The sequence below is a fragment of the Anoplopoma fimbria genome, chromosome 18 (assembly GCF_027596085.1).
Source record: "Anoplopoma fimbria isolate UVic2021 breed Golden Eagle Sablefish chromosome 18, Afim_UVic_2022, whole genome shotgun sequence".
Taxonomy (NCBI): domain Eukaryota; kingdom Metazoa; phylum Chordata; class Actinopteri; order Perciformes; family Anoplopomatidae; genus Anoplopoma; species Anoplopoma fimbria.
The window spans coordinates 21202190-21218262 of record NC_072466.1 but is presented as its reverse complement, the minus strand read 5'-3'; the positions used below and the strand labels follow the sequence as shown (position 1 = coordinate 21218262).

Below are 16073 nucleotides of genomic sequence, written 5' to 3'. Positions count from 1 at the left end.
TTTAATTCCAAATTGAAATAACCAATCAATTGGGAAAAAAAAACTTGGTTCAGGTATGGACATCTTAGTGAGAATTAAGTGTCAGTGTCTGGCTTTACTGTGGTGGACTGATGCCCATACGCCCACCCTACCCGAGCCTCGTGTTGCAGAGATAGGAGACGTTCGTTGGACATCCCAAGGTTTGGACTATGCGGCAGGCTCGGCTGTTGAAGTCCCATTGATCTCTGGCGCACCTGGGATTCATTCATATTACCACACGTGAGCGGCAGGCCGTCTGATAGTCAGTGACGGATGCTGCTGTCACCTGAGGGTTGATTGAATGGTTGGCACGTGGAGACCATTCAGTGAGCAATCTGACATCGTGATCGCATCAACTGAGAGATTCCCTCACATTCTATTACTGAGTTTGCGGTGATTTTTAACTACCTTAGAATAACAGATTTGATCGCAAAGCCAGAAGCAAACACATGTGAGTTCAACTCTAAAGAAAGAACGTCCTCCAGGCTGTGGACACTGACAGCTCATGACAATGGCAGTTTATAGCCTACAGTATATATATATATAGAGAGAGAGAGCACATTAAAGCCCCCAAGGATGCTTCAGTTGCCATGACCGCTATACCATGTCGCGTTATGCGGCTTGCACTATTTGGACTGCAGAGAGGGGGAGAGAGACAGAAAACAGGGAGGGGGTGGGGGTGGTGGTGGGGGGAGGGGTATCAGGCCTATACTGCACTACAATGTGAAGGGGCCTGCTCTCTCCGGATAAACGGTGACTCACAACACCATCGCCATGCGCTGATTGTTTCTCAGAAAACACCCATTGTTCATTTCACACGGGCGCTTCAATGGCTGCCTGCTCTGAAATAGAGCCAAAGCCTCCGTGATCGATGCCGCTGAAAACTGAGCCGGCCTGTCGGCTGGCTGCGCATTGCGTGTTTTGGTGCAGGTGCAGGTCTTATTTGTTTTTCTTTATCCAGCAGCTTCCTTTTTCACTCGAATGTTTTCGGATTCAAGCTGTTACACTTAAACTTTAAGTGATAATCACGTGTGCAAAAAGCCAAAGAAACGCAGAGCGGTGTTAATCTTTCCAGAGCTTTTATGGTTTGAAAGGTCCTTAACAGGTCCAACAACGCACCTCAAGTTAACGTATGCATAAGCAACTACACATTGACCTCATACTACGGTCACATTACACTCTGAGAAGGACTGAGTTAAACCTTGTACAAACAGTCGGAGTGATTTTTGGCAACTTTTTTTGAGATGCTGATCTTGTGAAGTTTTGTTATTTGTCAGCCTTCACATCTCATACAACCTCAGCGTTGCTTACATGTTTCACACTAGAAGTCTTTATTGTTATACATAACTCATTTTGGGAGCATAAGTCATGTTTCACAACAAGCTGTTTACAAGCTGGTAAAAGAATACAGCTTGACCTGTTCAAAGAGAAGCATCTGGGACTCTTTGCTCGAGGGCATTTTTAAAGTGCCCTTGAGCAAAGAACTAGACCACCGCCCCCCTCCCTCTCTTGTAGAGTACTCTTTTTTTTTGTGAACTAAAAGCTCCACTGCAGTTGTTTTCTCGCTGTCACAGTGCAGTTGTATCTGCATGACAAAACAAAATCACCCCATTGGATTCAGCAGAGCTTGTTCTGCTGCAGTCGCATTAGTGACTGAGTTAATATCCAGTGGTGGTCCAGTACGCTTATTCTTAGCGGAGCCCGTTCTCCGTTCATAGTTCAGAGCCGTGTGTTCTTCTTGGAGACCTCACATCTGGGGTTATTTATTTTTCAGGAAATTGAATTGTCACCATGCCCTTGAAAAGAACATTTTATCAACATGACCATAGTAGTATTTACATTTGTTTTTGACTGAAACAGGCAGTAAGCTTTTCATTACAATGTCTGGCTTAAGCCTTGAAGACGTTATATATACGCTTTAGCTACATTATATGATATTTTACAGATGTCAAATCTTTAGAAGGACATTTGAAATAGAGCAAACTGCAAACAGAAGACAGAAACACAGAGTGGTGATATATATATATATATATATATATATATATATATATATATATATATATATATATATATACCAGCAAAGTACTAATGAAGTACACTGAATTTCTTAAAGGAAACATTTGACATTTTGGAAAATAAGCTTATTGACATTTATGCCGAGAATTTGAGGAGAAAATAGACTCCACCTTTACATCTGTCTGTTAAATATTAAGCTACAACCAGCAGCTGGTTAGCTTATTTTAGGATAAAGACTGGAAACAGTGGCAAATAGCTAGCCAAACATCACCTTTACACTTGTTTTTTGGGACAGATGCCGAGATATGAAGTAAGTTTGAGAGTTTTTAAATGACTGTTTCCAGTCTGTAAGCTAAGCTAAAGGGCTACTGCTGGTAGCTTCATGTTCAATATACAGACACAATAGAGTCATATCAATCTTCTCATCTCCCTAGATTTGTAAATTTGATGAGATTTATTTATTTATTGTTATTGCATAGAGTACAGGTACTGAGACAACGACATGCGGTACAAACTCTGCAGAAAGCAGAAAAGTTCTGTTCCTGTGAATGAAACTGAAGAGTAGAACTTTGATTTAGAAGAAAAACAGTATCCAGTCTGAGGTTATTTGAATAAAGAAGAAAAGAGGGTCTATTTTCTCCCGAGTGAGGGTGAGATATATGAGAGAAAAAGCTGAGTGGAAGCCAAAAATGCAGAGTCCGGGATAAAGGCAGGGCTGAGCTTTTTGTTAGTGTCCAGTCAGTTCTCACGGGACGGCCTCTCGCTTTCTCAGAGACGCTCTGCACTGCATGCGAATAAAAACACAGAAACAAAATGGCTGCTCCAGAGGCCTCCGAGCTGTAGCGAAGCATAGGGAAACATTGTAACTGTGCATTGCTTCACTCACCAGACTTTTTGTTACAGCATCTCTTATTTTGAGACAGCAGTAGTTTGTTGATTGTATTAGAGTTCTTGTTTTTATCCTTATTCAGCTGTGCTCCTTTCCGTATTCGGGGATGTTTTAATGAACTTGTCAGATTGGTAGGATCGTCTCGTTGCATTATATTGGGCAGCTAGATGTTTATTATTGGCGGTATGTCACAGATTGGAGCAGCATACTGTGGTTGTCAAAACTCCTTTCAGTGCTCACACGAAAGCAGGACTACTCTAAATATAGTTTTATTCATCTTACCTCAGATGTGCCCTCTCACAGAAGTGATGGGACAGCTACAGGAAGTTGATATTATCTCCCAAATGATGTTCTTGCTTTTGAAGCTTTTCTGGAACAGAAAATCAAAAACAGTCCTCTCGCTTTTTACCTCTCAAAGCCACATTCATGGGACAGTCATCTCAGCCACCGTCATCATTCTGCCATCTGTCCGACCCAATCTCACAAGTTTAGATTGTTATTCTTTTAAATAAAAAAAGGAAGCTTGGGAGGGAAAAATTGACGTGTTTATAAAGAGAAGGGATGAGAGAAGGGAGAAACTGCTAAAGCAATCTGAAGAAATACTCTGAATACTTTATTTTTCTTAAAACTATCCAGAATTTATATTTTGGTAAATGCCACACCATAGCCAGAAATCTCAAACATCTTTGCTAGTAATAAAGTTTGGGTCTCAGATTTTGGTGTATAGTCACTTGTATGTGTGCTTGTGTAGGAAATGACGCAGACTGCTCCAGTTTCACATTGAAGCTTCAAACATATCACTTTCACCGCCGCATTAGCCAAGGCTTTAGCCGTACTCTATGTAAACCAAAGCTTCCATTTCCTCAATAAAAGCATGCATGTACATCTTAGCCCTGTGTCAGTGAAGCATAAAGTCACCAATTAATCTGCTCGGGTCAACACGAATACGCACTCCGCCCTCTACATTACATAGCATTGTGTGCTCAGGTGCGGGGACAATACGACTGTATCAGTCTTCTGCAAACACGAGGCTGTGTGGAGCGTGGAGACGGCTTTCAGTCAAGGATCAGAGGAGTATTATGTGGCGTGTTGTTGTTCGTTTTCTTGCTGTAGGTCCGTCTGCTGGGTCGGGTAATTTATGATGCTGCAGTGCAGCTGAGCGAGGCTGTTGGTGCAGGTTAGCCTGTAGGACAGGACAGAGGGTACACACGGTTTGTCACATTTTAACTTTGTTCTGCAGCAACTGCATTATACCGAATGAAGACTGCATACATTACAGGGTGTAATGGCATGAGTGGTGCGTTGCATTATGCATCCGGTTTGACTTTGTAATGAATTTGGTTTTAGATTCATAGTAGTTACGCAGATATCAACTCTGTCACTTTTCAAATTACATTTTAGGATTTTATTATTCCACTTAGAAGTAATCCATAACACACTGCCTTTAATATCCATATACAATGTATATAATGTATTATAATGTCTCATGAGCAATATAGAGTATTAGATTTATTGATTGTTTCGGACAGACCTCGTCGGAGGTAAGCATTACCCCCCGCAGTATTTACTGGAGACAGTTAAATACAACAGTATACTCAGAATTTCTCTTTTCTTTCTCTGTCTCATTGAAGTCGTTTCTTAAGCACAGAACAACAATAATGTGATTCTTTTTTAATGTTTCCTTTTTTGAAGGTCTTCCGTGTCAGTAAACTAAACTATTTTTGGTTTTTGGACCAATTTGTAAAGAAGACGACACATTGGATCGCAAGTTGTGATGCGCATTTCTCACTGTGTTTTTTTATTGGCTGAACAATTGATCTACAATGAAAAAACCATGAGCAGACAGACAGTCAACTGCTCTGAAGCTCTTATCCTTAATGTTCCATAACAACCTTTTGTTGTTCTTAGATACATTTGAGCATTTATGTATGGTTTATTTTTTTTAAATGCATTTAACGGCTTGAACTGATAAAGGAGGCAGCATTGGTGAAATTAGCCTTTTTCTATGATGAACGAATTCTACCAGAAGGTGTTTCTCATCTTCTGCCTAAACATAATTGCTTTTTAATATCTTTGTTTTTACGACTTCTCAAATATTGAACAGGCTCTTCTGCGACACTGAAGGGGCCTGGCTACTGTGGCCCGATGGATTAAGTAGAGACTTTTTATAGCGCTGAATGTGTTCTGTTGGACCGTGAAACAAACCTCTGTGGATAACTCATTGGAATTACTTTGTGGAGTAGTTTCATGATCACCGAGTGTACAAATACGCTCCATGCACATCTGTGACCAAAGGACTAATGAAAGACATCAATATTGATCAGGCATGTCACTGTGGCATCGCCAAAACACTTGAGGAATTCTGCCTTTGCGTCTGGCTTAAGGGTTTCCTGCCTGGGATTCCATCAAACATGCAGATATAAAAAGGACATCTGCTGCATTTTCCAGCCAGAGAGCCTTGACATCTCTCCGCACTGACGTTTATTGCGTCGTAAAACACAAAGGTTGTGCTTCTAATTTAACACAGGCTGCAGAAGCCTGTACGTGAATTGCTTGGTTGATTGTTGTCATCTGTTTATCTGCACCGCCAGCCCCTCAAACCCTTCACCCCATCCGAGCCATCCCACTTCTTCTATTTCAGGGAGCACCCCTGCATGTTTTTCTTGTAAAATGCCATATATACAAGGCCCTTTACCCGCCAAAACTTAATCTGTAATACCCACATGTAATAAATGTGGCTCTGAGTTCTCCTGGGGCTCCGCAAATGTTGCGGCCAGGACCCCTTTCATCCACGGAGAACCACAGAGGTGACTGTGAGCATGGGGCTGGAGGGCGGTAGCGGTGGTATGCTTTGCATACTGAATTATGGCCTTATTTTATTCTCTTTTCATCCTTGTGTGTGTGTGTGTGTACCACCTAAATATATTCCCATTCAAATCAACGTAGCAAGATAGTCAGAGTGGAGGCCATTTTAATGTGTACCGTTGTCATTGCGAATCACTGTGGTGAGGTTTTGCAAGAATGACTAAACAGACAGTGGAGTAGCCGGAGTAAATGAGAAAATTTAACATCATCTAGACACTCACAGTGTAGGAAACGCATTTCTGTCAACAGATGAGTGACATTTTTGTTCAGCCATAGATTGTATATAAGATGTGGCGTAGTTGTTGTGACATCATGGTTTGTGGACTCGAGTTCGGCGTTTCGGCTGTAGCCATCCTTCCAAATTGGCTTCACTCTTCAGAACTGGAGGTTGCCGCCTATGCTTGGTTTATTTTCTTTCAACGGTGTAACAGTAAAGCATAGTGGAATTAGCCAGCTAGCTAGCTAACAAGTGGACAGCTGGCTGGTTAGCTATTTAATTCATGCTGCAGCGGTTACAGAGAATGAGCCGAACAGTGGGCCGGTGGGTCTAAAGTTACCTCTGCCTCCAGAAAAGGATAAGCTACCTAGCTAACTAGCCAGCTGCGTCCGCTAATCTTTCCAGCTAGCTGTGACAACAGCTAGCTGGAAAGATTACGGCTCAACGGACGTCCGTTGAGACTACGGCTCAACGGACGTGTGTTCTTACCATAACAACAATTGGCAATTTCTTTTGCACCAGTCAAATGACTAATCATATTCTATATCTATGGCGTGCACTCTCATGGGCGATTTCACAATCGGCGTAATTCCCAAAGCGGCGTAAAACCTGACTCTGCTCCCAATAGCATCTTTGTGCTTTATTTGCGCCTATTCAAATAAGGTATAATGCAGACATTTGGTTCAAAATTTGTTATTTTCAATGCAATCAAGCCTTATTGCAACAGTTTCATTCACAAAGCCATCTCCTTTACAGTCTGAAGGTGTGCTTTTGAAAACACCGACAGCACTGCGGACTGGGATATTATATCCCAAACACGGTTTCTCTCTTGTCATGTTTAAATTCCTTCTTTAAAGTTTTGATAAATTCCTCTGCACCTCGTCGATCAGGACCTCTAGCTCGCGGCTTAAAGAAATTATGTTTTCTTTTTCCCTTTTCCATTATTCTGCCTACTGTGTTCTTGGCGCAAAGGCAACATTCATAATTTGCCACATGGATGATTGAAATCAGACGCAATGAAAGGGAAAATTGCACTAATTGCAAAAGTTTACGTTCATGTTTTTCGACAATATCTTTTTTGGTTCAGACTTTGAGACGGGGCAGATAGCGGTTGCGAGTGATGTGCAATTCATGGTGCTGTCAAGCGGCCCCAATCCATTCTTTGTGAATTAGCCCGTCTGCTCTTCTCATCTTCCTCCAGTAGCTTAAAATAAACACCTCAGTCTGCACCACTGAGATGCTCCCGTCTATTGTTGAATTCTGATGTGCTCTTCACTTGTTTCCAAGGAGCAGGGCGCTGGCTGATAAGGAGACATGCAGCTCAGGACCAGTACAGAGAGGGATGAGATGGGGGGGAGGGGGTCAGCCTTAAATCACCAGGCCTGCCCTTGTCTTGTATCCTCAGTGTATTTGGTCTTTATTAGCAGATGCATTGGCAATGCCAGCTCCAAGAGGCAATACATATTGTAGGATGATGACATTGTTTTTACTTCTGTGCTGCATGATAATGGCTGAACTGTATAGCAGTTATTTACATTAACGTTCGCACACAGGTCATCATGTGGCTATTCCTCAAGCTGTTTAGAGTTAGTGGTCACTGTAAGGGAGGAGAGTTTACGGGAGTAGGTGTGTGACTAGAATACCAAGTGAGTAACCTCTCATCAATGACGTTTTCTGTCATTTGGCGCTGACACTTCCAGAAAGCAGTAAACTTCTGGCTTCCCAGAACCGCACTTACTTTCCTCAATGATTAGAAAACTGTTTCTTAAACCACTATGTACAATACCAACTTCTTGAGCTTTACCACAACCCTGTAAATAGCCTAATGAACTGCCATAGGCATGGATAGGATATGTCTTGTACGATTTACTTATGTGTTGTATGACATGCCATGTAGGATACTATGAGCCATGTTAGAATGTTTGTATCTCGGTACATGGAGAACACAGAGTCCTCGCCTACCCAGTGGTTATAGCGTTCATCATACAGATGGGAATTTATTCATACATGCCTCCATATTCTAAAGGGGCCTGTCAGCGTTATTTCCACCGATCGACAAACTGCTTTGGTGCTCTTTGCTCATTTACAAAACATTCCTCAAAAGCAGATCAACCAAACATCCCTAATAAAACATTACGTTTCAGGCAAATGTTCTTGTCCTCTATGCAAACTGTCTCAACAACGTGATATTATCATGCCATAGGCTGGCTCGCAGCAAGGAGGATTATTGCAATCATCAGTCTAATACTGTATGTGTGTTTAACATAATTTCTAGACAGTATATTCTGAAAAATGCATATCTCTCTGACCAAATAGCAGCAAATCCTTTCTCATTCCCTATAACTTAAATATGCAGACTGATTTAAGTTTGTATGCAGATTTGTTTTTGACAAGTGTGTGTGCAAATGGTATTTCATTTTATATAGCTGCTGGTCTTTATTTATGGTGATGGGGTTTTGAGGCATTGTTTAGCCAACATACTATTCCTCTGGGGATGGGGATGATCAATAAATATATCAATTCCTTTTCTCCATTAATTGAATAATGGGTTGGTCCACAAAATGTAATAAAATAGTATTTTACAATTTTACAATGTTGACATATTCTTATACCTGTTTTGCCCGACCAACAATCCAAAGTCCAAATATATTTAGTTTGATACATTGAAGCCAAAGAAAAACAGGTCGAATGGAACCAGATCAATTTTGGGGGCATTTTTACTTAAACAAGAGTACAGGTGGACTGATACTCCAACATTCCCATCTCTAGAGCCATGTCGCTAGCATGGCTTAAACTGACTGATAGGTGCTAAATGTGATATTCAGAGCATTAATCTAGTAGCAAACAACTATCTGCAATGTAAAGATATAATGGTCACTCTGCCTCTATGTGTGTGTTGTAATCAGAGCTTCTCTGTACTCTGTATACATATTCTGCCCGGCCGCTGGAGTCTCTATGTTTTGCCCCACTAGCTAGCTTATGTCCGCCGCTCTGCGCTGCGCTCATACGGCTGTTACAGCTGATGACACCGCCCTGACCAATGGCGTCATCACAGAAACCCTCCGGTTCCCACCCAGGTTTACACTGTTCTCTCTGTCAGTACTGTTGCTGTTGTTTGCACTGCTTGTGCTGTTAGCACTGTTCGATTCTAGCCACGGCCTCGGCCTCAAATCTGGATTTAAACGCCTGGTGCTCTTCTGAGGGCCTCAGTGGGGGAAGTCATGTGATTCACTTTCACGTTCTCAGGAGCTTTTGAAGTGTCTGGAGAAGGTAGCCTGCCTTGTTATGATCCTCCACCTCCTGCTCTTTAACCATCTGTTTCTGAGATGTGGATGGTTTGGTGTGGGCCAGATGAATGAGTGATGGGGTCTTGGACTTCTCAGGTCCATAATGCATGCCCTTCTTTGTAGAGCGGGGCCACCGAGATGTCGCTGCAGCACTTAATGCTAGCACCTCTGCGGAGAGAGAGCTCCAGCTTTAGTGACACTCGGGCTTGCTGTGTAATGTTACATCACCGTTGTTATTCAGGCCGCCGTGGTTCCTGGAAGGGTAGCATCACCTCGACGTCATAGTTTTAATGTGTTAAAATCATTTTAAAAGCATTGGATAGCATATTACGTGTACCATTTGATCTGTAACCAAATGACAATTCAACTATGTTTATGTCAAAAGAAATGCCTACATGATCTGTTTCACGATAACAACAGCACCAAGTGAAGAGCCGTAGTAACCTTCACAATCATGTCCTTTTACATAACAAGATTTTTACAAGGGCAGTTCACATCAACCTCTTGTTATTTCTGTGCTAGGTGTGGCTAGAGGGATAGCACACAGGCAACTGCCATGCCAAGTATGAAAGCAGTGCTAATGTAGCTCTGTCTTTCTGCATGTGATCTCTTCCTGAGATTTTGCACGAGAGCATAAAATTTGACGCTTTTTCATCTCTCAGCTTTCTAGATATTTATAAAAATCTGTGCCTTACTGTAACAATCACTCTCGAATCTCACAATTACTTGATTTCCGTCACAGATCTTTCATTCAAAAATACAAAGAAAAAACGTTTGATGCAGGCACAGAGATGGAGCGTCTGTAACTGAAAGCAAACAAAATGGCAGCCAGCACGTACACACAGCAAGAGAAGAGAGAGACACACGTTCGACTTTGCATAAAACAAAGATCTATTGTCTCTCTTGCCACAAGCCACATCAAAGCACTACAGTGTCTTACATTTGTGGTCATTTTCTCACACATATTGATTAGTCTGTCTTACAGCCCTTCGAATATTTCAGTGAGTATTCAGATGAATAAATAGGCCATAAAAATGACTCTTTTGCAATAATATTACAAAATATTTTTAAAAAATAATAATTTTGTCAGACGTTTCTCTTAATCCCATTTTTAAACTGAAAAGGGGAATCTTTTTTGCATTACATAATACATTTTGTTTTACTGACAGAACATGACTTGTAGTAAGCCTGGATGATGTAGTGTACTACATTATGCTATTTGGCAATCGTAATGTCTTTTGTAGAGGTTTGGTCCAGTCCATGCTTCTCGTTTTAGTAAAGTTATCAGGAAAGAAGAAGAAAAAGAGTTGAAAAATAGGAAAGAGCAGGGAGACAGAGGGAGAGTATAAAGGAGAGGAGTGGAGGGATGTTAAAGAAGATGAAGAGGAAAAGAGAGGTGAAAGTGTTGAGACAGAGCAAGTCGGCGGGGGCTGGTAATTCTGCTCAAGGTACAATGTGATTGGACAGGGTGTGAGTTATAATGGCCTTCGGGTGTGCAATGTGCCGGGAATGATAATAAGAGCATCTTCATATCTTGTGTTATCATTCCCATGGTGTTTCCTGTAACTCTGAAGGTAGTAAAAACAAGATGGTGGGATGGCTGGAGAGCAAGGAAGATGAATGTTCAATGAATCATTCATGAAGTTCTTTTAGCTAGTCATATATCACATGCTAGTCATATATCACATTTACAGCACCTTTTTCCATATATAGTGAGTCGTAGAGCTCACCACACTCAGCATGGATGTAATACAGTGTGTGTGTGTGTGTGTGTGTGTGTGTGTGTGTGTGTGTGTGTGTGTGTGTGTGTGTGTGTGTGTGTGTGTGTGTGTGTGTGTGTGTGTGCATATATTCCTGCATATACAGTACTTAAATGAGTTTATGGGATTAGTGCACTGTGTAACACAACCTACTTGTGTATTTTTTATTACGTAGAAGTTGATTTTATTCTTTATTGTCTTCCGGTTGACTTGGAGAGAAAAGTTCAAGGAGTCAGCGTCATGTGTAGCACACGATGACAAGCTGATAGAAACACAGGGGCAGACGGTCATGTGGGTTTGAGACTAAATTAACAGAGGAGATGTACCGTAGTTCTATTCCTCCACCCCCCCAAGGATTACTGAAGATAACAAGATTAAGTTATTGCTGTTGCTGATGAAATGAACTAATTTTGTTTTATAATTAAAGAAAAAGAAAGATTGATTACTAATATAATTAGTGTAGAGGTCCTAAAAGTGTTGATGGCAGTTGATTAATGTTCTATGTATCTCCAGAAGCATATATTGTAAGATTATTCAGATTTAATGGTAAATATTGTACATACAAACTAGAGGTACTTCACAAAACAGCACAGATACACATCCAGATTAAACATTCATTGGTTTGATTGGTCGGGGAAATGTATTTCCCCCCAAACATTTAGTCAGATAGGGATCCCCAGATTAATGGGTGTGCTTTAAGAGGGCACATTTTATGGATGAGCGGGAGCCTGCTGGTTAAATATTCTGTGACTCAAAGGTCTCCTTATTGATCCTTGTAATGGTTTCTCTCACAGGCATTAAACTCTCTCAAGTGGTCGCTATCTGCTATGTCTCTGCTAGGTGTTCTGGATAAAAATAGATAAAATGTTGCTCTGCATTTTCCATGCATTTCCATTTCACATTTATTTATAATAAAAAAACAGGAGCAGCAACAAAACACAATAAAACCAAAGACATACTATCGTTAAAATGTGCAGAGTCCAGAAATCTTATCACATGACAGCACTGGCTTCAAAAAGTCAATATTTGATTAATTTATTTGCTTTTTTTCCAGAGCTTTTGGCCATATAGTCTTCTTCAGCTCGCTCAGGTGACATCACAAACATTGCTCCTCGAGGAAGGCCACGAGATACGGTCCAAAGCACTTTAAAAAGCCTCGTAAACCAACCTTGAGATTAGAATATTTTTCTACGGATACGTATTCCAAAGGGGAAATAGGAATTTCCAAGCTGGGCCATTATTAGTTCGAAGAATAATTAAATGAGTAGATTTGTATTAATCGGAACAATTCTCTTCTAGTAACTTATTGTTTCTATTGTTAGTTGAGCAAAGAATGTCTGTACTGTTACTACAGGCACTGGTGGATACCATCATAAATCCTTCACTTAAACTGTTACATAATCTGACCCCAAAACATGTACACTGATAAATGCATTAATTATGAAATCATTTTATTACATAAAGGCTGCTCCCCCAGTATTTGGCATCTCCTCTTGAGAAGACCTGATGACTAACTTGTTCCAGTGCCGAAAACAGGCAGCTCTGTGGGCAGCTCAGATGCAAAATGTGAAGCTTGTAATTGAGCCGTTGGGCTAAAGGTCAGCGTGACCTGTTAGAAAACTTAATTGCCTGGATTTGCTTGCATAACGGGATGGGCAGGCGACGGCGCCCCCCTCTCTTCCTCCAGCGAGTCGCTCTGAAGAGTGCTACTGAATCCGACTTGATTCAGACATCAAGCGCTGCACTGCACAGTCCGAGGTTTATGCAACCCAACATGGCTGCTGCTGTGAAGCGGTGCAGGGGAGCGAAAGGAAGAGAAGAGAGGGAGAGAAGTCAGAGCAGGAGGAGATGTAATAAACACGATGCATAACTATATAACGGATTGCGATTCAGCGTGACTCATTTTATCGGCTAAATAGTGGAAGGATCTTTGTGTGAACCCGGCCTCTGAATAAATGCTGCAATAAAAGTGAGCCTTTAAACAACGCAGGGCTTAATCATCACGATGCAGCTGTTGATGTGAGGACGTGTACATAACTGAATCCATCTGCTGAGACCAATGTAGATGAATCTATATACCACCCGGGAAGGCTTTAATGATTCAGACCATGGCGTGCTGGGATATTGCCGTGGCAGTAAATAATGGCTTCATATCCTGTGTGTGTTGGTGTGTGTGTGAGGCCAGCAGATGTTGTTGTGAACATCTCTGAACATACAAGTGTGTGAGGCAAACACAGAGCGTGCAGCGGGCACCTCGGGGGCAGAACATCTACCAGACTGCTCGCTCAGTCACCATGATGAGACATGTCCAGCTGGACCAAGCCGTCTGTCCAAGACGTCAGACACACTCTCACTCCTTTACTTGATGAGTCTTCGCCTGACGTCTCGCTTTGGTATTTGGTCGTGGTTATCTATTGTGGGAGGGAGGTTTTTCTGTGTTGGTCTCATAAAGACACTTAATTACTTTAAAGACATATATTTTATCAGGTAAATCTGGTGGATTGCTTTATCCTTTGTGTCTTATAAATTGGAATTTAGGAGTGCAGCATACAGTGCATTCATGTCTTAAGGGTTGCAAACAGACTGGATTGCCTGTTTAGGTGTTTAGTTCCACTATTTTCTATTAATGCATTGACCTTACTACCAAAATCCTGAATCAATACACGCGGAAAGAGTTTGAGTGGATTTGTATCTTTTGTATTACAAAAGCTTGTCACAGGCATAGCATGATGCACAAGTACATTAAGAAAACCCTGATGTTCAAGTGGAGTTTGTTCCTCCAGAAATGTCCACTGCTGATTGTGTTTAACAGGGCATGACCAGAGCAGACCAGAGCAGGGGTGAGACAACATGTTGTCCTCTGTGCCACCCAGGTGCCCTGATGAATGTGCTACTTTAACACACTTAGGCCGAAGTTCTTTAACCAGCATTAACTGATTTTTCGGACTCTTGTGAGGCAGCAGAAACAAACCGTAAACACATTAGTTTCATATTATGTCTTGTAAAATTGATACGGTAATAATTGCAAAGTTGTTTCTCCCTATAAGTGACACCTTTCACATGCATATACTGTAGTTTTGATGCATTTTTAATATGAAAAAACCCCCAAATAACTTTATTACAGTGGTCACATCAAACAGGTAAATAAATGAAATGTGAAATCTGTACTTAACCATGCTCCTGTCTCGCTCAAAGACACTTTAACATGCAGACAACTTGGGCGACCCCCTCTACCGCCTTAGCCACAGAAACCCCCAAACATTGACTATAGCTGCTTTAAATTCTAATTGTAAAACTTTGAACACTGTCATTCCAAATAAATCGACAGCTCCACTTAGTGATAGCACACCATAAGGAGAGCAGAAAGACAGCCTCCATATACAATGTGCTTATCAAATTGTCAATGATGAAAATATTGTTTTATCATGGAAAGAATTTGATTGGAAGATAAAACAGAGATTTCTCAGGACTGCGTTGATAGTTTCAATGTTTGATAGAGGTTCAGTATCAACTTTATTTTGGAGGAAATGTGGGACGACTAGAGATCATTCATACTGTATATCTGCTGACTCTGTCCAGCACTGCAGGGATTCTGGCAAGATATAAAAGAGGTGATTGAAAAAGAAAGATTGAAAAATTGCCATCCCAGTGGATCCTGTTTTGATTTTAGTTGGAGAAGTTATATACCATGCGTACTTCTATTGATTTCTAGAAAATTCTAACTTTAAAATGGAGGGGAGCGCCTCTGCCGACGCAAACTCAATGGACTCATGAAGAGACTGAAACAAAGACCCTCAAACCTTTGTAGAGAAGCAGTTTGCTGGCGATTCTCAGTGGCACTACTAGTGTCATATTTCTGTCACTCTTTCCATTTATCTCAGACTGTGCAAATGAATACGTCATTCCTATTTCAACAGACAATGATTCATCATTCATTTTTACCCCCCTGGGTAGTAGTAGTAAAGGCCATTATTGCAGCAGGATTACAGCTTAGCCAGAAATCGTTGGAAAGGAATTGCATTTGATTCATAAGGGGGTTTCAACAATTCGGATGCTAGTTTGTAAGGAAGTCTCGTAGCCTTATCCACGGATAATCTTGAACTCATCTGACACAAGTTGTTTCATGATCGTCTTTAGAGTTTGCTCGCGGTAAATCCTTCATCTGGAGATGCCTAGCTGTTTGGCTTGTGGTGCCAGCCTCTCGTGACCCGCAGAGAGGAGAGGAAAGGATCACAGCCACAGAGCCAGCAGGCTGTTTGTGTCTCGCTGTGGCTAATCCTCCCAACAATCCCAGTCAACCCTGTCTGAGGCTGGCATTCCTCGGCAAACATCAGTTGCCTGCTCCCTTCCCATTCATTCCCAAACAAACACTGCTGCTAATCCTCCATTATACATCCTGCAATGGTCAGAGACTAGGAAAATAGAAGCTCTGACTCTGGCTCTTTCGTCCTCTCGTTTTTTCTTGTTACCCCTCAGGAACATGTTTTACACTTTGTACCTTCGGCTTTCAGCTGCTGCTGTTTTCCAGGGCGACTTGAAACGTGTCACCTTGCCCAAGGGCATCTTAACAGGGCACAAGTGCTTATAAATGTATTCACAGTTTAATTAGTTAGTCTGAGTTCCTCTTGAGTCATAAGACAGTAAGAAAATTAGTTAGCATGTGTATCTTTTTTGGTCAACATAGGCCCCGTCTGAGTTTGATATTCCTCTGCAAACATTGTCTGCCTGCTGTCACTGTTTGTCTCTTTTTCTAATCCTCCATTTACTGGTACCAAGTGTTTAAAATATATTGTTCCTCGGAGGGGAGACCATGATTGTATGATGTCCGGGATTTGATTTCCATCATTACCAAACCATGATTTCCAAAAGCCAGCACGTTTTCTATCTGAATAGCCAAATGTTCTCCCTCACCCCGAGACTTGTTCATGCCTCATCCGTCCTTTTCTTGTGTTTTGTCTCTCCTCCAGCTCTCCCCAAACTCCCAGTAGGATCTTCTCTTCCCTGTTGGAGACCTTCTCCAC

At 41.5% G+C, this 16073-nt stretch overlaps 1 protein-coding gene across 1 annotated transcript in view; it reads left to right on the top strand.

Annotated features, from left to right (window-relative positions):
- ankef1a (ankyrin repeat and EF-hand domain containing 1a) overlaps window positions 1-16073 on the top strand; it is a 46352-nt gene extending 30279 nt beyond the window's left edge. Inside the window, 1 exon segment of the mRNA XM_054618435.1 lies at window positions 16020-16073. Within this exon segment, the coding sequence (XP_054474410.1) occupies window positions 16020-16040 (21 nt within the window). The 3' untranslated portion in view covers window positions 16041-16073.